We start from the raw sequence: 24413 nt of genomic DNA, 5'->3' as shown, positions 1-24413 counted from the left end.
TGAAGAAATTGGTGAGAAACGGTTAAAATTTCTGAAATGATCTGGGAAGTTCCAAAATGCGTGCAACTGATTAAATTGATCCGAAATGGTTTAGAAAATTCTAAAAATTTCTAAAATGATCTAGAAAGTTCTAAAATGGTTTCAATGATCTAGGATGTTATTATCTAAGATAGAAATCTATTATATCTATCTACTTTAGAAAATGGATCTTGAGATATTTCTTAAGCATGCGATGTAATTTAGATGATATATTAGAACGTAACTGATCTCTTCATCCATCCTAGCGAGCAGTCGGTCCGAGGTTCCAGTCTCCTTCAGGACTCCCCGCGCCTGTGACAAATTTGACTTCCACGGTCCCTGCCCGGCTTCGCTGGAAAAGCTTTCGAGCTACTAGCATTGAGGAGGCTTTTAGTCGGTAGGGCCTGACATATGGGCCCTATTTCAGGGCCTAAATATGTAAATGTATTTTCCTCCTCTCGTAGAAAAAATAAGTTAAGTAGGTGTAAAAAAAGATTATGTGTAATAATTAGTTCTAAGTGGGAGGCTCCTTTGCACAGGGAACCGACTAGATTATGGGTACCAAAATGTGGCCTATTTCTGCCGTGAAGCAGTAATGTGTAAACATTACTGTGTTTCGGTCTGAAGGGCGCCGTAGATAGTGTAATTACCGGGCAAATAAGACTTATGTCTCAAGGTGTCAAGCGAAATTGTACTGCCGCTCAGATTTTTTGGATTTTTCAAGAATCCTGAGCGGCACTGCATTGTGATGGGTAAGGCGTATCAATTACCATCCGCTGAACGTCCTGCTCGTCTCGTCCCTTATTGTCATAAAAAAAGATAAATCTTACATAAAATGCTAACTGTAATAAAGGCTTTATTATTATTATTATTAATTCTACTCGTAGAGGTTAGTAAGTTAGATTCGCTTTTTTTTATTACTACCAAAAATCCTTCCGCCCGACTATTCTATCAGTGGATCAGAATTGTGCTATTTAGCTCTAAGGCAATCTCAAAATGTTTTGTTTATAATTTCATACTAAAATGGACAAATATTTTTGGTGATAACCTATTTTCTTCATATAGTTTTGGCAGTAAAAGTATTTCTTTGTACATATAAATTCTTTACATCTACTTAAACATGAGTCAATTTATATTACCGGTATGGTATAGCAGTAATTAAGTAAAATTAAATAGGTACGGTCTATGTATGTATGTAATTAATGACTATATAGAAATCTCGATATATTATTATTCAAAAATTTCCATTATTTAGTATCATTGTTGTTATAATAAATCACGCTTGTTCGACATGAAACTATGGACGTACAGTATAATAGTGTATAGACAAAGCGTGCAAGAGAACAGGAGAACATTAACAGAGATACAGTCAGAGCAAAGATTAGGTAAGCGAGTATTTAGCGACTATGGACTAACCGATTTTGCTTCCGTATTGTGTGTGAATATTATACCACTAGCTATCGTACACATTGACAAATCAAAATTGGTCACACGAATTCCAATTTCTACATTAGGGGCTAAACTACCTACTATGAAAAAATGCTCAAAAAAAAGAGAAATAAAATTTTATTCAGAAATAATAAATAAAATTATTCCTCAACGTAAACCTTAGAAACTAAAATAGTGTGTTATTGTTGTTAGTTAATTCTAAGTCTATGGGAGAGAGTGTGTCTAAACTGAAATATATTAACTGTTGCGAAGGAACCGTTGACCACGTTATTTTAAGTAGCCATGACAAATTGACGCCAGTGTTTTCTTTTCATAAACAAGTGTAGATAATTTGGGAAGAGTGACAAGAATTTATTATAATTATTACTGTAAATGAAGTGTTAGGAAACATCTCTATAACAAGATAGCGTAGAATTCATTTGGACTTCGGACGTCTTTCTGCGTGCCTTCTCTCGTATAAATTAGTACTTATATAATTTATTTAACAATTTGTACAGTGTATTAATTTTTAATGTTATGTATCGTTGTTAAAAAATATTTAATAATAAAAATAATATTTAAAAATTAAAATAACAATTAATTCAGATCAAGATGTAGTCAATAATTAAGAATATAATGGATTTCAATAATAAAAAATAAATTATTTATCATTTTCAATTTAAGTAATTTATTTTTTTAAATTTATTTTTTTACCGTAACTAGGTACCAAAACAAGTTAAACTTTCATTATTTTTTAAATTATCAGCAAATATATAGCGAAATGTATTCAAGTGATACATTCATAATATATATTTTACCAGTGGGAGGCTCCTTTGCACAGGAAGCCGGCTAGATTATGGGTACTGCAACGGCGCCTATTTCTATTCAAATTAGTATTTAAAAAATTTAACAAATTTTTAAGTGTATTTAAAACGTACCAAAACAAGTAAAATTTAATTTTTTTTTAAATTATCAGCAAATATATAGCGAAATGTATTCAAGTAATACATTCATATATAATACAAAGAAATTTGACAAAGTTTGAATCGACGATTTGAGTTAATATATAAATTCCATTTATATCTAATGTTACCCAAATCGGGTCAAAGAATATGTTATCCCTACGTTATCAAACACATTAAATAGTTGACCTGTTGACACAAACATGTCAGTTGTCACTATCTCTAATACGATTCATGTTGTGAGGGTAGTTGTTTATTTTGTGTTAAATATCGGTATTCAAAGTGACATTACAAAATGAAACGTTTTAATATTCCATTAATATTAACAATACTGGTTGAGTTTGGTGCTGGTAAATAAATATGTCTTTATTTATTTTATCACTTTCCTAATTCTAAAGTGTCTTTTTTATGTGAAGCTGTTTTTTAGGATTAAGGGTATTCGAAACAAATGGCACGGAAACCATCTTGGCTTTTGAAAATGAGGTTGTAAAAATTATATGCAAGTCAGACTTTCCTATGAGATACTGTGGATTTGTAGACCCAAATGGAAATCGCTTTTCGTAAGTATAATTCCTAATTAATCTAATAAGAATTATCTGAAAATTTATTTCTATTAAGTAGGGTTCTATATTATCAGTGTAGTACCAACTTTATGCTTACAAAAAAAAACCGGCTATACTAAAATAATTATTTTTATCTTACGGCCGTTCCCAATATTCAGTCTATCTCTTACTTGAGATAAAAATCGTAACTATCGTTGACTTTTCTGTCCCAATAAACTTATCGACGGTACCTCACCTTATCGCGATGACGATTATGATTATATGACGCTGTCTGTCAATGGGACGACGTATAGCTTACCAGCGATAGAAGTTTGTATGGAAATCGCAATTCACGCGTCCCAATATAAGGCGATAAGAATGACTTATCGGGTATATTGGGACAGCTTCAGATTATTGACAGCTAATTACTGACAATAGAAGGTAGTAATTTATCTCTATCTGTAGATAGTATATTGGGAACGGCCGATAGATAATTTATACGTGATAGTCTCTCGCTATTAGACTATCGATAAAAACAGGCCAGGAGTATTAGTTTGGTGTGCGTGACAAGCTACGTCTTACTCGAGCGATTTGTATAACACCTTGTGTCAGTGTGCGTGAATTTCTCAAAATAGAGTTTAGTTCTAAACTCAATTTTTTTCAACGTTTTCACAGCTGTCATCGTCTATTGAAACGTATAAATGATCTAAGATTTTTATGTAAGTACCTAGTTGCAGTATGGCAATTAAAAAATGAAATGAGGACTATCTATGGGGCAGTAGGTAATGATTACAATAATATATACCCATTGCAAATAAACATTTGTTTCATAAAAAGTCTACTACAAGTTTTGCCGCAGAGCGTGCAGTTATTCAAAGTTTTGTTTAATCGTTATGATTTTCTTTCCACATCAATTATAGATTATTTCATAATGATATTATAGGGTATATGTATAGTACTTATCACCTATTCACGGTTCGTCCTGCTCACTGAAGTGGCATTGCTTGCGGCGGCGTCGTTTCCTTCCCTCAAAATATATATATGTGCGAAGGGAACGATCCATGCGTCAACTCGTGAACGTGTGCTGCTTGTGGCGCCAGGTCGACCTGTTATAGTTAATAAATCATTGTATTTGTTGGATGCGATTACAAGTTGTGACAGTAATCACGACCATCATGTTCACGAAGCATCCTTACACAAACAATGAATTCAAGCCCTAAAGTTTGACGCATCCAATATACGATAATTTTATATTTTTACAGTTTATTCTTTGTAACCTACTTTTTATGACATTATATACATGATTTAAACACGATTCGTATGTTGGATGGAGCACTTTACAAAAAAAATTGTTATCTTTATAACAGCTATTGGAAAATACTCTTTTTGATTGAGTTTCCCGAATGTTCTTCTCACGAGCTCAACTTTTTACGAAATGGTAAATTCAGTAATTTAAAAGAAATATTTATTGCGACGATTCAAAAGCGCTTAGTTTAAGCCTAAATAAATAAAGTTTATTTGACTATCCGCTTGTTGCAGAAAGCATTTTTAATGTTAATATTTCATTCTATCACAATGCATCTTTGACTGTCGAAATGAAAAAGAAAGTGACAGTATTTTTATATTTAATGATACATTAACTTTAAGGATGCTTTCTGCAACTAGCGGTTTGGCTTTAAGTATGAAATTGCCGTTTTGGCGTACTGGCTACTTATAATAATAATAATATTGAGACACTTACACAAATTATCTTGCCCCAAACTAGGCATAGCCTGTACTATGGGTACAAGACAACGATATAATATTTAATACAATATACTTACTGAAACATACATAAATACATATAAACATCCATGACTCGGACACAAAAATCCATATTCATCATATAAATGATTGCACCTACCGGGATTCGAAGCCGGGACCTCTAGTTTAGGAGTCAGGGTGACTAACCATTTGGCTATATCGGCCGTCATTTGGATTGAAATAAAACCTCGTTGGTGCTAGATCTGCTATGTATTTAGATTTACAGATCTCGCTGTCCACGACGGCCAGTGTGTGCATGAAATCAAAGCGACAGCAACAGACGGTGGCGAATGGCGGTGTCACATCGGAAGGAAGACGCAGCGTATTGAGATTATCAAAAAAATACAAGTGAGAATAGTCAATCAGTTGGCCGCCATACAGCCAAATGTCACAACGAAGCTTGGAAAAACTGTGACGCTTTTTTGTGCTACCACCGGGGGCTACAAGCCTCTCAGCTATTGTAGGTTCGAACCTCCGAATGGCAGATCTTTTAGTATTGATCCTACAGTGACCATTGAGAAGTAAGTTAATAGATCCTTAATTAACTATAGAAGTATTTTTTATGAAAATATGGGACGAGACGAGCAGGACGTTCAGCTGATGGTACCTAATTGATACGCCCTGCTCATTACAATGCAGTGCCGCTCAGGATTCTTGAAAAGCCCAAAAATTCTGATCGGCACTACAATTGGGCTCGTCACCTTGAGACATAGGATGTTAAGTCCCATTTGCCTAGTAATTTCACTAGCTACAGCGCCCTTCAGACCGAAACACAGTAAAGTTTACACATTACTGCTTCGCGGCGCCGCGGCCGTTGTGGTACCCATAATCTAGCAGGCATCCTGTGCAAAGGAGCCTCACACTGGTTAAATATAGTAGATCCATTTATACAAATTATACCTTACTGCTTTAACGTCAGCTCTTATGGTAACTGCCACCTGAAAAACATGCAATATAATATGTTATAAATAACACATGTCGCCGCTCCGTATGGGTTTGGTAAGGTGTAAGGGCACCTCAACTCTTACGTAATTAGTTACCATAAAAACGTGAGACCAGTGACATTCGGTCACAAAATGAAACAATTACAAGAAATCGAATATGTGTTTATCTACACCCATGCTTTAAATTCTCTATTAAAGAAGAAACAGTTAGCTTATTACCAACATTAAAACACCCAATGTCGTAATAACCATTACATCATCCAAACGAGTGTTGTAATGTTGTACTGAATTTCATAACAACACTCCTTGGTTTTTTTTTGATCCCTTCATGCGCAAAGAGTACCAACAAACAGCCACATTCTTATTGCTCGATGCGTGGTATCTCTATGAATTGAATCAAAAAAAGAACATTTTCGTATAGGCGCGTTCCACACTACCAGAACGTCGCGCGCCGTAAAACAAAAGTCGGTTATTCGAAACCCCATCATTTTTCTTCAAAAAATCAGCGATTGAAGTTTTGACAGCACACAACCGGATATTTTAAACGCTGCAAAAGAACATAATATTCAAGTGAATTTTAATAATTGCACAATACAAAATGTAAATTACTACTAAAATAAATAATTCAGGTTTTGATTAACACTTTTAATGATCGTTTATTTGTATAAAATCAGTAATGGATGATATTAAGTTACTACTAGGACTGGCTGTTTTAATGTTAGCAGTAAGCTAACTGTTACAGAATCATTTAAAGTATTCATATTCTGGGTGTAGATAAAGTCTTGTATGCAACTGTTGATAAGCCTCTATTTTGTTGAAAGCTTCGATTAGGGTTTTGTAAAGAGTTAAGCCCTGAGTGTATCTCGAGTTTATTACACTCTTGTGAACATGATGTGTGAACTGTTGATTAAACAAGACTCCTTGGGACACTACATAAGGGTTCAGTGTTTTTGGAACCAATTCTTGCAAATAATTCGACAGTTGTCTACAAGTCTTGAGACTGTTCTGTTATGTTTGCACTGGTTCTAAGTGCAAATTTTAATAAGGAGGCCGGTGTCAGGAAACAAGAGAGGAGGACTTACCAGAGCAGGAGCGATTCATACATCAAGGGCCGGGTCGCGAATTTTCTATCATCTTTAGTTTGTAGGCGTTTTCTTTGAGTTGCCACTCTTTCCTCCGAAATTCAATAATAATGAAATTAGGGATCACAAGAAACTTTTTCACAATAATTATTAGATAATAATTAATAAATTAGGATATCATCCCCACCATCTGGATATGTGGCGGTCCTCCACAGTGCAGTTTTCAAGGAGCTTTCTTCCTCGTACTACTAAGCTGTGGAATGAGCTTCCTTGTGCGGTGTTTCTGGGACGATACGACATGGGTACCTTCGAAAAAAAGCGCGTACACCTTCCTTAAAGGCCGGAAACGCTCTTGTGATTCCTCTGGTGTTGCAAGAGAATCTGGGTGGCGGTGATCACTTAACACCAGGTGACCCGTACGCACGTTTGTCGTCCTATTCCATAAAAAAAATTATGTAAGGAGACGAATTATGCTAATGAGTTATAACAGCGTTGACAAGTTCAATACTTATTACTCCTCGCGGAACGTAAGAGGGAGGGAGAGGGAGGGAGAGGGTGCAGGTAGGAAAGAAAAGGAATTAATGCAACTCTTCGTGCAGCCATTTTATTTAATTTATTAATAAATTAATTAATTAATTCGGTGACTGTTTCACTTTTTATAAAACCCTTTAGGCTTATTTCGCCTAAACAGTCAGTGTGGATGTAAATACAATTGGCGACGTAGACTTTATTCAGGATGGTTTCCGCACATTGTAAGGTATTGAGAGATCAACATGCAAAATATAGGCGGGCACTTCTTACCAACTCCTCTTAAACTTTTTATACAATTTCAGGCCACTATTAAAGAAGTATTATTTTCCATTAAACCGGAGTCTCGACAGGGGTGACTGTGCGGTCACAATAGTTTCAGTGAAGGAGGAGGATGCAGGACTATGGACATGTGGCGCTGGAATGGATGATGGCAACGAACATATTGATAGTATTGATCTCGATATTGCAGGTTAGTAGTTTTGTCTGTTGCTAACGGTAACTATAGTTACATATGAGTTAAAAGCTGTTTACTTTGAGTATATTGGGTAGTTAGCGGCATTTTGCAATTCCAGAAACACTAACGGAGGACTAATACCATACTAGCAAGTTACCAACATCCTGTCAATTATGGTTAATAATAATAATAATATTAATATTGACACACACTTTTACACATCTTGCCCCAAACTTTAATACAATATAGTTTTCTACATCATCAGTCGGAAGACGTCCACTGCTGGACAAAGGCCTCCCCCAAAGATTACTACGATGATCGGACTTGCGCTGCCCTCATCCAACGTATTCCGGCGACGTTGACCAGATCGTCGGTCCACCTTGTGGGGGGCCTACCAACACTACGTCTTTCGGTACGTGGTAGCAATTCGATGACTTTACTGCCCCAACGGCCATCTGTCCGTCGAACTTTATGCCCTGCTCACTGCCACTTCAGTTTCGCAACGGATCTCCTCATTTCTGATTCGATCTCGCAGGGAAACTCCGAGCATAGCCCTCTCCATTGCCCTCTGAGCGACCATGAGCTTTCTCATTAGGCACATAGTTAGCGACCATGTCTGCGTACCGTAAGACATCACTGGCAACACACACTGGTTGAAAAATAAAATATAGTTACTTAAATTTACATTAATCTCCACGAAATATCCATGACTCAGATATAAACAGTCATATTAAGCATATAAATGTTTCCACCTAGCTTATTAGGCAGAGCCACTTGGGTCGTCGAATGTAATGTGTAATAAAATAGATATTTTGATTTACCGGCAAAAAACACCTTGATGCTAAATTTTAGAGTGAAACTTTTTTTTATGGAAAAGGAGGACCAACGAGCATACGGTCACCTGGTGTTTAGTGATCACCGCCGCCCACATTCTCTTGCAACACCAGAGAAATAACAAGAGTGTTGCCGGCCTCTAAGGAAGGTGTAAGCGCTTTTTTTGAAGGCACCCATGTCGTATCGTCCCAGAAACACCGCACAAGGAAGCTCATTCCACAGCTTTGTAGTACGTGGAAGAAAGCTCTTTGAAAACCGCACTGTGGAGGACCGCCACACATCCAGATGGTGGGGATGATATCCTAACTTGTGGCGTGTCGTGCGAAGATCGAGTTCGGCAGCAGGAATATTTTTTCACATCAAGGCTAGGACATCCTCGGCTTAAAAAATTAATACAACATTGCTTTGTTTGACTTTCATTCTTTGAACGGAAGGAATTATTATTAATTAATTACATTGACCGTTCGCGGAGCAGTAGAAACAGCTCGCAACATTAATGCTGTATTTGGAGTTAATGAACACACCGTGCGTTTTTGTTTTAATGGCTTGCGTAGAGAACACTTCAATTTGAAGAATTATGAATGGAATGCGTTTGTAGAAGCAGAATCGCTTTAAACTACAGAAGGATTTAGCGGCATGCTTTGATGTTAGTATCAAAGAGGATGTAAATACGACGCAATAAGAGCTAGGACTGCCTAAGTAAACATAGCAATTTAGTTTAATATGAAACGTGCAGTGATTTGACATAAGTTTGAAGTAGTAAAATTTTTATTATTGTCGCGTAGCAACCCTTCGACGTATATGACTAAAGTTGTCAAACGTCATATCGTGCAGCAACGTACCTACATAATGAGAGGTGTCAAACTTCAACACATTGATAATTTCAACAGCTCCGTCAGCAATACGTCAGCTCTAGCGTAAAAGTGTTTACTTTAGACGCTGGAGACGCGGGTTCGATACACCTACCAGTGTATGGAATTTTTTGGGTTTTGTGAAGTCAATGGACATTTCTAGTAAGTTCAGGAGTTCTACTCGCAAAATCGACAACGATACATTCGGAACGATACGATAATACTCCAAATATATCGCAACTATCCTACTCTAACAAATGTTCGAATTCCATATAGTTTATCGATACCATAGACTAATATTTTGTTTTTTTACGATGTTAGTGTGAATGAAATATGTTCAAACCCAAACATTATCTGTGCTATGTCGCTGTTAAAGGACCGGCGCGAAGGACCATGCCAGACTCTGCACCACCAATTTGGTATCATTTACACATAATGTAAATGTAAAAAAAATATGTAATGAATATAATATGACCATTTAAAATTGAATAAATAATACAAAACTTGCGGATAATAAATGTAAAAAAAAGTAACTCAACCCTTCTCGTCGACTTCCTATTTCACAGGCGGCCATTTGCATTTTTTATACGCATAAACGATCAACAAAATGGCTTAAATGACTTAGTAGTAAAAAAATCCTGTTGTCAAAAGTAGTAAAAAAAAAATCACATATAATTATTTCAATAATATTTATTAAGTATGTATATTTTATAGCAAATATATCTATACAACTTGAAACGATAATAGCATCGACAGCCTAGAAGGTGTCGTTGAGATTATCGTAAAAGTGACGTTTGATTATTTGTGAAATTCGAATATTCGTCTCTGATATTTTCAACTAAGAGTAGGGTTAGGACCGATAATATCGAATAATGTTTCGTTCGTTCAATCATCGTTTCGACATTGATTACGATGTAACTAAGAGTAGGATTCGACACGACTAATGCGACGATTTATCGAATATCGATTTTAGGAGTAGGCCCCCAGGATCAAATCGAACAGAAAAAAAGGGATGGAAAATGTGTAAGCAGGATAAAAACAGTTAAAATAATTTTCTAGTACAATTTAAATTTAAAGTTGGAATGGGAGAATCATTTTGAAAATAGAACAGATCGGACGGGGGTATATAAGCCGTACTAAGCGTGGCCTACGGCAGTTCTAGTTCTGACTCGAAAGTGTAAAGAAGAAGAAAAGAAGCAGTACTGAAAAGTGAAAGTGTTCCAAGAAGCAGAAGATACTTAGTGTTCGGTGCGGTGTGACGCGTTGAAGGTACCGCCGCCCACAAGAGGAACAGCGGCAGACCTGCGAAGTGCAAGTTCATAAAATGTGAACGCAAATAAAGACCCGTTCCTATAAGCGGAGTATTATTTCCAATCCCTGACCCACTCTCGTGTCATTATTATTGCGGACGAAGTATAATCCAGCTAAGTTGGAAAGCGAATAGTTGCTGAAAACGTAAGGTTACCTTTCTCCGCTTTTTACATAAATACAGCCGTCACCTGTCAATCTATCAATGACTGCACGTTTCATACTTAATCGCTTATTTCTTAGAGTTTCGCTAGGCTGGTTAGCATATCCAATAGCGATCTGTAACATGTGATGAATTTTTTAAAGACAGTAAGGGACGAGACGAGCAGGACGTTCAGCAGGTAATTGATACGCCCTGCTCATTACAATGCAGTGCCACTCAGGATTCTTTAGAAACCAAAAAATTATAAGCGGCACTACAATTGCGCTCGTCACCTTGAGATATAAGATGTTAAGTCTCATTTTCCCAGTAATTTCACTAGCTGAGGCGCCCTTCCGATCGAAACACAATAATTTACTTACACAGCTTACACCTTCCTGCTTCATGGCAGAAATAGGCGCCGTTGTGATTGGTACCCATAATCTAGCCGGCATCCTGTGCAAAGGAGTCTCCCACTGGTGGTTGGATTCTATTATATAAAACCTATACAAGTGTGAACTGGCAAACGTTGTTTTGCCATATAAATTACTCAGTAAGTACCTACCCCGCGCCCACTCATTGTTTTGTCATAGGTATGTAACGACATTGGCTAAATTGTTAGTATTGCGAATATATAGGTATTTATTATTTATTTAGATAAGTAATCACCATTAATTAAATCTTCTCCGAAACACGCCGCATCTTATGGTATAAGTATTATTCTTATCGATTTTTTCGTAAACCTATTTACTAGCCATTTTATGTCCACATGCAATTAAGTATTAACCTTTGGTCACGTAATTACAAGCCCCGATTGACAATCACGAAAAGTCCAATGCACTAACGCGATAAGAGAGTCGACTTCAAAGTAAGCTCTTAGTAAACGAAGATTATTATACAATTTCTAGTTTTGATAACATAAATGGCTTTGACATTTGTAATACGTTAACTATATAAATGCTTGCGTTACCATACATATACTCTATTGAGTACTTTAACTTTTATATAAGTAAATAATTTGTAAACAATGTTTTACATAATTATGAGCCACTGATCTGGTGATATACAGTATGGAAACAGCTTATATGAAATAAATGTATGTACATACTTGTTAGCATATTAGCTGACGATATATCAAAATTCACGAAATCCGTGCAGTGGTTTTGTCAAAAAGTAGGCTTTTCATTTTGAACAAATTCAATGAACTTGAATATTTCAATATCATAAGGAGTTGCCGCTTTGCCTAGCTGCCTTTGAATTGCGCCGCCCGCGGCCGCAAAGAGATACACGTGCCGGCGGTGTCTCTTTGAGTGGTCCGGCGTAGGGAAGGACATATTCTATCGATAATTAGCTTTCTTTAAAGGGAGTTGTAATCGAAAAATAATAAGCTGTTTAAGTCTATTTTGAAATTGTTCTGTATTGATTATTGTAAAAAAACTACACCTACCTAGGTATTTAAGACTAAGAAGCTTCATTTTTTCTGTATAAATTATGAAGTAGTTTAGAGATAATGATCGTGAATAAGGAAGAAATAAACAATAACAATTTATAACTTGTTTGTAATTTGAAAGAAATCAAAAATCGTACCAACTTTGTTTTTTTTTATGATAATAAGGGACGAGACGAGCAGGACAGCTGATGGTAATGAATACGCCCTGCGCTTTACAATGCAGTGATTCTTGAAAAACCCCAAAAATTCTAAGCGGCACTACAACTACGCTCGTCACCTGGAGACATAAGATGTTAGGTCTCATATGCCCAGTAATTTCACTAGCTTCAGCGCCCTTCAGACCGAAACACAGTAATGCTAACACATTACTGCTTCACGGCAGAAATAGGCGCCGTTTTGGTATCCATAATCCATCCTGTGCAAAGGAGCCTCCCACTTGTTCGCTGCTCAGGAAATTACTCAGAAAACAGTGGTTTCTTAAGTATTGAACTTATAAAAATAACCAATTTTTTTTACAAAGTTTATCCATTCATAAAATTATTAATTGTTAAAAATATTAAAACATTCGAATGATACAAAACTACTAGTTTTTAATGCCTTGCTTAGATTGTTGGTTAGTAATTGTAAGTATCGATAAACTAGAATTGTGGGGTATGCCCTATTTACGCCTTTATTTATTTTCGTAATTTTATTTAAGTATTTGTAATTTTTTATTCAGTTTAACGCGAACGTTCGGGATGTTTGTCCGATGTCTGGAGTGCTTTACGCATCCCGCGATTGTTTCAAGTTTTTGTTGAAAAACTTAAAGTAGTATTTATTAATTTAACTTTCTTAAAGTTCAAGTGAAATGTTTCAATCAGTTTTCATTTCTTCGCTAATAATTATGTTATTGTTAAGAGCTTGTTTACGAGAAGAGAAGTAACAGCCAATTCGCCGCCGTGAACTACGTTTTCGCTCCTCGGGGTCAAAGTACGTAGTCTAAACAGACTGTTTTCTTTTTTCTAATTCAATATTGATAATTAGTTTCTTTGAAATTACTTATTAATTTTACTATACTTCTGTGGACCAGTATGACTTGTATTTTCATTTATTTCATAAAAGCTGTTTCCATACTGTAAATATATTTTAAATCCGCTGAGTTTGTTGCGCCCATTCTTCTCAGGTCTGAGGCATTCGTTTTGGAATGAGTGGTAGTTTTTGACTTTCAATAAGTGATGTCACATCCTATTTTGAATAAAAATATTTGAATTTGAATATAACGTATAAGGTGACGTCTATATATACCAGTTGCGTAGCGTGCTTTGGCGGGGCCCCGTATAAAAATTTGCTTATGGAGGGTAAAGATTTTTCACAAAAGAAAAAAAAAAGTTTGCTTAATATTAAAAGAAATATTTATACATCATATTTATTACCTATCTGTCACTTTTTACAAACAGTTCAAATTAAATATACACTCTCCTTCCCTTTTTTTCGGCAAGCAGAAAAAGTTTTTATTAAATTTTTTTTACGCACGCCGGGGCCGTCGTATAATTGATACGGTAGATACGGCGGTATACGCGAGTATACTCTCCCTATCTTTGTATATTATTTAAGTTTCTGTTTCTGTGAAGGGCGAATATACTCTCCCTATCTTTGTATATTTAAGTATCTGTTTCTGTGAAGGGCGAATATACTCTCCCTATCTTTGTATATTTAAGTTTCTGTTTCTGTGAAGGGCGAATATACTCTCCCTATCTTTGTATATTTAAGTTTCTGTTTCTTTGAAGGGCGAATATACTCTCCCTATATTTGTACATTTAAGTTTCTGTTTCTGTGAAGGGCGAATATACTCTCCCTATCTTTGTTTATTTAAGTTTCTGTTTCTGTGAAGGGCGAATATACTCTCCCTATCTTTGTATATCTAAGTATTTTTTTTTATAATTTCAGGATTGTACACAATGTCAACAGCATCAGCTACTGGAGTGACTCTTGGTGGAATTATAATAGCGGTAACGCTAGGTCTGTTGGGATATGTGGCGTGGAAGAGGTATCGGCTTCTCGGTGTGATACCGCCTGACCCTCAAGGTATTGAGTTGGAAGAAAGACAGCTGCCGCATTCGCCGACAGCTCCCAGAGCGGTTCCCGCTGTTTTGGTACAATCACCAACAACTCCTACTTCCTCACCTTTGATGTCTAGTACAAGGGCGTAGAAAACACCTTAGGCTAGGATCTACAGAGCCTACTCAGACTTTGCTCAGACTTCACTTATGTAAAATTTAGCTGAGAGTAAGCTTAGCATCTTTGATATCGTTTTTATTGTCATTTGACACCTGAAATTATTTTGTGCTTAACGTTGATTCTTGAAGTAAGTATAAATAACACGGAAAACAAACGAAATTCATTCAAAATGCAAAAATACTTCAGAGGTTTGTACGTTCCTTCGCAGCCATTTGTGTTATACGGCAAAATTAGTTCTCTGGACGCTCGCAAGTGGCGCTTCAAATAGGAACAAAAATTTGCCTGGAACAGCCTGTCCAGTCGAATTTATACCCACGGAACAAAAAAAAACTAGACCTACAGGTCAGTGGCTTAGGCTAAGACAGCCCAATGCAAAAGTCAAGTTCGCATTTTATCACACTGAGCTAAGTTTTACATAAGAAAAGTCGTACGTTCTATAGATATCAGTCTTAGACTTTTTCTTATGTAGGTACTTTCTTATGTAAAACTTATCATAATTTTTCATTGATTTCGTTTTTAGTCATTTAACAGCTGAAATTATGCTGAGCTTACGGCCGTTCCCAATATTCAGTCTATCTCTTACTTGAGATAAAAATCGTAACTATCGTTGACTTTTCCGTCCCAATAAACTTATCGACTTTAACTCACCTTATCCGTGCACGCTGTCTGTCAATGGGACGACGCGGTATAGCTTACCAGCGATATAAAGTTTGTATGGAAATTGCAATTCACGCGTCCTAATATAAAGCGATAAGAATGACTTATCGGGTATATTGGGACAGCTTCATATTATTAACAGCTAATTACTGACAGTAGAAGGTAGTAATTTATCTCTATCTGTAGATAGTATATTGGGAACCCGAATGCCGTTAGACAACCCAAAGTTCGCCTTATATCACACTCAGCGTATATAAGTTTTACGTGAGTAAATTCTGAACAAAGTTTAGACTTTGATCCAAGAGAGAGGAGTACATAAGTGAGCTATCTAAGAGATCTATAGAAGCCCCTATCAGATTATATAAGTAATAAGTTATTGAAGTAGCTACGGCGCTAGAGTACTGCGAGAGATGCCAAGAAGCAAGGGGCGCCGAATGTGAAGAATAATTTCAAAGATAAAAATATAATTATTTGTTCTTAATGGAGATTTTTTTGTGCATAATCACGTCTGTAACATGTAAGTATGTGTTGCTGCTATTTCATTTTATTTTTATTCTATTCGGAAAACTTACAGCTATGTTATAAACAAGTAGGTAAGTATATAATTAAGTACTGAAGGCTAATTACATATATTCACTTATAGTTATATAAATAAGATTAAAAATTAAAACAAAGGAATTAAATTAAAGTTGTCAGGAAAGTAACACTTATAAATAAATTAGGTTAATCACGCGTATGTTATTAAATAATTGATTATAATGAAAAAAAGTTATTGCTTAGCTTGGTTATTAACTATTTATTACAAGCACGCTGTGTCACTTTTGGCTTGTTGATTTATACATACTTTCACATTAAAAATGGGGAAATTTCCCATAAAATAGGGGAAAAAATTAGTATTGATTTTAGAAACATCTATAATTTGCATAGAATTTGTTAGTGATTTAGATTGCATTTTTTGGGGGATGTTCTTTATTTATTCGTATTTCGTACTCACAACAAACTTAAAAACCCAAAACAATATTGTTCAAAAATTATTAAACATTTTTTTAATTAAACTTTAATTTACGTCGTTAATTAAGTATGTCAAATGGCGTGTAACTTTGACGTGCCACATGTTCTGTTAAACTTTGCTAATAATTGAAACTATATTGCCGGGTTGAGAAGTAAAACTTTGTAAAAATAATACCACTAGAAATAAGAAAGACACTGGGATCACATTTCATCAGTAAGTATTTTGTATTTAATTAATTTCGATGTAAAATAACACGAAGCGTATGTTGAAAGATGCCATTGAGTGTCAAGATGCCACGCACACAAGCATCTTATAGTTGCCGTAATAATAAAGCTATTGTTCTTAGGTAGTGCGGAATCTAGTTGGAGCGCAGCGGAGACCAATCTTTAATCTAAGATTACATTATTTTTTTATTCAAGTGTCTACATCGTTGTTTTATGGTAAATTAAATATATCTAATAATATATATATGTATTTCTATAATTGAATTAAAAACAGTATTGATTAAGTTAAATAATCAGTAATTATGTTAATTCAGATTACGTGTTTATAAATATGTAATAATATTGTGTTTAAGATAATAATTCTAATTATCTTGAATAAAGTATAAATAAAGATGATTGATGGTATGACAACACAAAAAGGTATATTATAATAATGAACATTTTCTATTTATTTGATGAGGCTGGGTTATTATGGAATATGTGTGTAAGTATCTTTAGAATATAATTAATACGTCCAGATAGAGCCTCTTGGTGCTAGACAACCAATGAAAACATCCCAGGTTTATTAATTTAGTGTGCGTGACACGCTACGTTTTACACTCACTATGTGTAATGCGCGTGCATAGCTTAAAATAGAGGCTAACAGTCAACCTCAACTTATTTCGACGTTTTCAATGCTGTCATTATTATAAAAGATCTCAGGTAATAACATTGTCTGGCTCAAGTTGATGGCTTGTATTTGTACCTATATTAATTATTATTAAATAATAAGCCAACTAGTAAAATACTTACTTAAACCTACTTTTTACGAGTTCCTCATGCATCTGGTTTTACAATCTTAGGTACCTATACCTAATTATCCCATAAAGGCTAGGTATTTGTAGTACGTTTGCAGTAGCTACAACGATTTTATGGCAGAAAAAAGCGTGCATACGCGTCGTCTGATAGATAATTGATGATGGTATATTCTGTTACAACACCACCGGAATTATACACAAAAAATTTTCACTTCTAGCTAATGCTAATGCCTTCCCTCAGGAATAGGCGTCACCCTGAGAGTGACTACTAAATTCGACCTTACTCGTGGGAATAAAAACTAATATGAACTACCTCACTCAAAACCAATCAAAAAACCCTCACTCAACAAGTATTCCATTCCGGACTATTTAATAGAACACGCTCAGCTTCTCTTAGCGATATTTTATTTTATTTTATTCGGAAAACTTACAGTTTACACCAATACAGTTTTCACATATATGTATTAACAAGAGCAATTATCGTAATATACAATAAGGAAAATACCGTAACTTAGAAGTTAAATACAACAAGAATTATATAATACTAAGTAAATATATTCAAGGATCAATTAAATTATTATATTAATAGGGTTTCTTACTCTAAACTACTAAAGAACACATATTAAGGACATGATGATATGTCTAAATTTGTCAACCAATTAGAACTAAAATCAAGAGACATACCGGCTGACTGACAACCCATGCACCCAGCAAGCACCTTCACCCTGGCAGCGGGTGCCAGGTACTAACAAGCGATTCACCACCAAACAGCACTCCCGTGCCAGTATCAAATAGGTTTTCTCCTCTAGCCTTAAATGAGAAGAACTCCACACCGCAACTGAAAACGAATAAGCCTCCTCCTATCGTTCTATATGGAATAGAAGACAAGACTCCAGATTTGTTGGACTTCTTTGTAACCAAGGCCTCAGCCAACTCCACTGTAGAATCGAGCCTTGACGGTTCATCTGATCATACGCCGGTAATCCTTACCTTAAGTACCTCAGTCATTCGTGCCGAACCATCTGACTCCTTATATCGACAATGCTTGCTTGTACCTCACAAACCTAATCCAAGTATCGGCGTGGAAAAACTCATCAGTTTCCACTTGCCTTCCAAAGATGTCACTACAATCAGCAGATATTAAAGAAAGCCTTAAAGAGAAACTACGACTAAGAAGAATCTGGCATCAATCTCGCCATCCTGCAGATAAAACCGCCTTCAACCGAGCAGGAAAACAGCTAAAGAAGCTATTGCAAGAACAGGCACATTCTTCATTCCGAAGTACTCTCGAAAGATTATCACCTCAGGGAAAGGGCGAAACGTCGCTTGCGAAAGCTGCTAAATCCTTTGCAAAGCCGCAAGAACATCACGCTCCCCTCAGACAATCAAACTCATGGGCTCGAACGGACGCCGAGAAAGCAGAAGTATTTGCCAATTTTCTTGAAAATGTATTCAAGGTGAATGAATGATGGTGGCGATGAATCTGAGATTGATAAAGTACTTAGACAAGATCTCCAGCTATGCCTGCCTCTCCGACCCACATCTCCAAAGGAAATCGCGTATGAGATTAGGCGACTGAATTCCAACAAGGCACCTGGATTTGATTTAATCACTCCCACAATTCTTAAAAATCTTCCCAGAAAATGCAAAACATTTCTTGCCTCACTCTTTAATGATACCATGAGAACTTCATATTTTCTCATAATCTGGGAAGTATCGGAAATTATTATGATTCACAAAGCTGGAAAATCTCCTCATGAAGCTTCATCTTTCCGACTAATAAGTTTAACTCCTATCATCATATATATTTTATCATATATAAATTATGAGATAAAAAATATTTTTAGTCCGCTTGAATGAACTCATGGAAAACTGCAACATCATTCCAAAGCACCAGTTCGGGTTTCGGAAACAGCACTCGACAATGAAGCAAATGCATCGGGTTCATCACGAGATCAGACGCTGCTTTGAAACGAAACTTTTCTGCTCTGCGGCATTTTTAGACCTTCACCAAGCATTTGACAGAGTCTGGCACAAAGGGCTATTGTGTAAAGTTAAAGACACTCCCACACTCTCTCTACCTCATCATTAAGTCCTACCTCGAAGAAAGGCTTTTTCAAGTGAAACAGAGAGATGTCGGATCTACGATACGAAAAATTGAAGCAGGCGTTCCACAGGGTTCAGTACTAGGTCTTCTTCCGTGATGTATAACATATTTACTTCAGACTTACCGGTATCTGAAGACGTCACGGTAGCAACATATGCCGATGATGTAGCCTACCTTGCAAGCGATGAAGACCCAACACAGGCTAGTAATAAGCTCCAACACCGTTTAGACGAGACCCATGCATGGATGAATAAATGGTGCATCAGGGCAAGTGCTCAAAAATCGAACCACATCACGTTCACGTTAAGAAGGGGAAATTGCCCTCCTGTCAAACTTGGCTCTGATGTTCTACCAGATTCGGAGAAAGTGAAATACCTAGGCTTTAACTTAGACAGAAGACTCCCCTGGATTACTCACATAAAGAATAAACGGGATGAAATTAATCATAGGTTCCGAAACCTTTACTGGCTCATGGGTAGAAACTCTAGAAACTGACATATCGATAAAAGTCCGGAATTTTTAGTCGTTTCGATTTCGTTTTTGGTAATGATTAAAGACTTATATGATATTAGTTAAAATGTAGTTTTATTACAATATAACATAATATTATTAAAAATAAAATCCGGACAAGTTAGAGAGCCGAACAAAATCAGAACTAGAGTCTAAAAGTCCGGATTAATCTGGGCGGATAACCCTGACCGCGGAAAGAAATTATTCAATAGCTTGGTTGTACGTGGAAGTGTTGGTCTTATTTGGACTAAGGCCGGCTTCACATATAAAGAATTCAGCGAAAATAGGTTTTAGAGCGAAAGAGAAGGAAGGCCTTTGGTTTACCGTTGTTCGTTATATTTTAGACAAGGCCTCACATACGAGTTTATGGTCTCAGGTGATGAAAAAAGCTCCTAAAAGTGATAAGAGCTTTTATTTTAGTCCAAAGTCGACACTACGTCAAAACGGCTATATCCCACTTAAAACCCTATTGTAATATATAATCGATGGATGGATGGATTTCAATGTTTGGCACATACATAGATTATTAGAGGATTAACACAGAATATGTTTAATTAATGTCAACAATTGATGGAAATTTTTTAATAAGACAAATAATTCAATTGACTAGATTTGTTCCTTAATAAGGGATTTTATAATAATACACTTATAAAACATTCTAATCAAATACATATATTTACAAATATTTTTTTCGAATAACATTTTACGCTTTAAATACTCCTTAATAACTAGGATGGTTCAGTATCATGGCTATCCGTTCCATATTCACAGCATACACAGAGTGACAAGCTATCACATTTTTCTGCACCAACAATGTGTTGTAGACTTCACTTACACTTAACTTCTCGTCATTTGATTCTAAATCTGGTCCGCTGCAATAGTAACTTTGATTAATTAACAAAAACTATACCATTACCACGGACTAGTAAGAAAATAAGGACTCTGTGTAGGACCTTACATAACAAAACAAGCCGATTGACGTGTAAATACCTACATAGCCCCACACACGTGTACGCACATTATGAGAATTGTCATCGTCTGTGACAGATCAGTTTGCGTCTCAGGAGAAATTTTTTTAAAAATGCCGTCATGCGTTGTGAAAAAGTGTAAAAACGATACTATATAAGTATTTGTGTCCCCATATGATTATTTAAGGGAGAAAAAATTGTGTAACTAGTATCCCCCGTAACCGCACACACACTATCATAACGGTGCTTCACTTGCTAATATCACGGTGCCGAGTCCTTCTTTTTTATTCCTCCATGCCTATTTGACAAATAATATGTTGAAACCAACAATTTAGAACTTTATTTATGTTAAAAGGATATTTAAATACTTATATATTATATTCTAAATCTAAATTTTGTACAAGATTCATAATTTATTACTCATCATCCAGAAGAAAATATTATTATCTGGACTATTTTGGTTATACATTCAAGGGCGTGCATTTTCCAGCAAGGCATGAGGATCAAACTAGTCGCTTTAGACCGACAACGCTAGGTTTTGAGTACAAAATATTATCGCGTCTATACGCGAAACACAAACAACAATATCTTCGGGACCATTTAGTCAACCTAAGTTAAATTTTAAGTTTGTGTCACTCTTGGTATAAGTACTTATAATATTAAATTATGTAATTAGAAATTTAGGTAACTTACAGCACAATTTTAATTTAATTAATTCATCTTAAATTTTCTACAAAATAATTTTATTTTGATATGATGTATATTAAACTCTTGCAAAATGGGTTTCCTTTCGTATTGCAAGAGAATTTAGGTGGGGTGATCCCTAAACATCAGGTCTTCCATACACTTGTTTGTCCTCCTCTTTCATAAAAAAGGTGTTAACACACAAAATCCCTAAGATTGTTAAAAATAAATATCCCTAATCCCATTTAATTAATATTTTAAATGAATCAAACCTGCAAGCTATTTCATATGCAGCTGAATGTTCCACTTCATCAATTGTTGGTGGGCATCTCGGACCCATTGCATCAACATCATCGTCCACACATACTCTGCCCTCACTTTGTGGATCATACAACTTGTTTCTACTTCTTAACCACATGTTTGGTATATCTCCACCAACATCATACATGAAATATTTATTTCGTTGTTTGTATCCTTTTCTTTGGGAAACAACTGCACTTATAATATTTTTAAGGAAGTTTTGTACAGCCACCACAATGATATCGGCTGCTTCATCATCAGCACCTTCTAAACCAAGTTCCCAAGCAGCCAGCATAAACCTTCCAACAACTAAAGCATGGTCCGGTAAAAATATTTCCTGAAAATACACACACATATACTAAGTAATATTATAAATGTAAATGTGGGTTTGTTTGTTACACTTTCACACCTAATGAATCAACCAATAGTGACGAAAAGTAACACTCATTGGTGGTGGAACTAAAAATATATACATTTTCCTTTGTGAGGGGTTTCCTAAGGAGCATGATGCAAAACAATCCAGAATTTGGAGAATCTAGGTACATATGTTATTTATATATATTTAAATGTTGTTATACACATAGGTTATACTGGCATTCTTATCTGACAGTTATTGAATATTGATTTTTTCACAATAAGACATGCTTCAGATAATAAACAAAATTAAACACTTAAGAGTGTATTTGTCCTAACTTAATTTTGTGTATTATCTAACTGTTTGGTAATGAATATATATAACATTGGCTATATATAACATTCATAGATAATATTATGTGCTAAATTGCCTCTTGCTTTCACCATCAAATCCATTAAAATTAGTAAAAAAATGATGGAAAATAAAGATTCAAATAAAATCAAAATGACTTTATTCATATTCATAAGGAAATGACACTCCTGAATGTAAAAAAAATCTTATTGAATCTACCTCTACTTCATAAATGGTTGAGCTAATGAGAAGTAGCAAGAAATTCATTGCCACTCTTTTAAATCAAGATTTACATTTTCATAGTTTTACAAATCATTTCAATTATCATATATAAAATCTTATCATGCTTAACAATTATTTGTATCAAGTACTTTTACTTTTATTTGCAAAATTATAAGAATTATCTGTATAGCTAAGTTTCTAACGATTGTGAACTATTTATTCTTTTGTTAATTTATCTATGTTGGTGTAGACTAAATTTAGCAATTGTACAAACCTCAGTGGTTTTTATTGCTTTGAAACCTTCATGTAAAATTTGTTTTTTATTAATAAAAAAATAATAAACAAAAAATTACAATATCATACATTATTTTACAAATTAGGGGTGTGCATTGGATTTTAGCAAGGTAGGCACTGTATAAATCTAACTAGTCTTAGTTGTGATTTATTCCGATGGTACAACATAAGTTGTATGAAACACTGCTTGTTTGGTATATGCAATCTGTAGATTGCCTACCATAGATACTTAACACTAGTGCTATATTCATTTAGGTTCATAGAGAGGTAGGCGCTGCTTTATTGCCTATATGATGTGCACACCTCTGCATCAAATAGTCAATGCCTTACATAAGTAAGTCAAAAAGGTAAATGTTAATTAATACAGAACTAAAGTTATTGCGTACAGTACCTGCATCATCCACACACACCATAAACAAACACGTAAGTAACGGCATTTTGGGATATTGTAGAAAATCTACTAAAAGCTAAACCAGAGGGTCTTAGGTACCAATCATCACACCACTTTGCTCATCAATCTAAGCATTGATCAGACAAAAAAATTATTGGTTGTGTGAAATTTCTTTTCACAATATCAAATATAAAATATTTTATTTACCTAATTTATTTTAATGTTTCTAAGTTTCATTAATAATTTCTCTCACAGTTATGTGAGAGAAATTATTAATTCGGATACAATGCAATTTATAAATAATACCTGCGTAGCATATTTAACACCATCACTTCCAGCACCAGGGGGAGAATTCGGTGGCAAGTATTCTAGCAAATCCACCGCTTCAAAGTTAGATTTCTCTGATGTTCGGGAAGCCCTTTTATGCCGCCTGCTGTTCCTGTTATGAGACCTCGCCTTCTCTTGGGCTATTGTGATCGATGTTTCAGATAATCCTTCTACTTTATTCAACAATGCAAGAAGGAAATCATTATGGTAGTGAATTTGCTCTGGAGTTAGTAAAGAACGAGCTTCCGCGTCAAATTCTTCTTTAGTAAGCTTCATTCTAAACCACTGCTTCATATGGTTATAATACTTAGTTGTTTTATCACTAAGCACATCGTTCAACTTTCTTCTTGAGATAGTTAAGGCGTCTAAACTCATTATTCTATAATGCTATTTAAAATATAACAAGAATGTAATTGTTACAAGGAATCTTTTTCAAATTTTGTATTTAAAACACAAAATAACAATCTCAATAAACAAAAAAAATCTATCAAAAGCTTGGTCTGATGATGTCTCTGCGTGTGACAATTGACATTGACATATCTCTGCTTAGAGTTTAGACCTGTAAATCAGGTCTATTTTATTTTTATTTATTTAGAGCATTGCTAACAAGACCATCAGAAATCAAATCAAACCGAAATACAATAAAAGAAG

At 35.2% G+C, this 24413-nt stretch overlaps 2 protein-coding genes across 2 annotated transcripts; one reads left to right on the top strand and one right to left on the bottom strand.

Moving 5' to 3' along the window:
• The first annotated feature begins 2465 nt into the window (after positions 1-2465).
• Positions 2466-15701, top strand: LOC126975232 (uncharacterized). The gene is made up of 5 exons (XM_050823027.1): positions 2466-2758; positions 2836-2968; positions 4972-5274; positions 7613-7779; positions 14273-15701. The coding sequence occupies exons 1-5, from the start codon at positions 2704-2706 to the stop codon at positions 14533-14535; spliced, it is 921 nt and encodes a 306-aa protein (XP_050678984.1). The 5' UTR covers positions 2466-2703; the 3' UTR covers positions 14536-15701.
• Positions 15702-20516: 4815 nt separating this feature from the next.
• Positions 20517-24270, bottom strand: LOC126975233 (transcriptional adapter 1-like). Its single transcript, XM_050823029.1, has 3 exons — positions 23742-24270; positions 21795-22159; positions 20517-20742 (listed from the first exon to the last, which is right to left on the bottom strand). Exons 1-3 carry the CDS (start codon positions 24135-24137, stop codon positions 20592-20594), a joined length of 912 nt encoding a protein of 303 aa, XP_050678986.1. The 5' UTR covers positions 24138-24270; the 3' UTR covers positions 20517-20591.
• Positions 24271-24413: the final 143 nt, after the last annotated feature.

This window comes from Leptidea sinapis, chromosome 35, assembly GCF_905404315.1.
Source record: "Leptidea sinapis chromosome 35, ilLepSina1.1, whole genome shotgun sequence".
NCBI classification, from domain to species: Eukaryota; Metazoa; Arthropoda; class Insecta; order Lepidoptera; family Pieridae; genus Leptidea; species Leptidea sinapis.
Note: the sequence above shows the minus strand (reverse complement) of the source record. Positions and strands in the feature narration are given on the sequence as shown.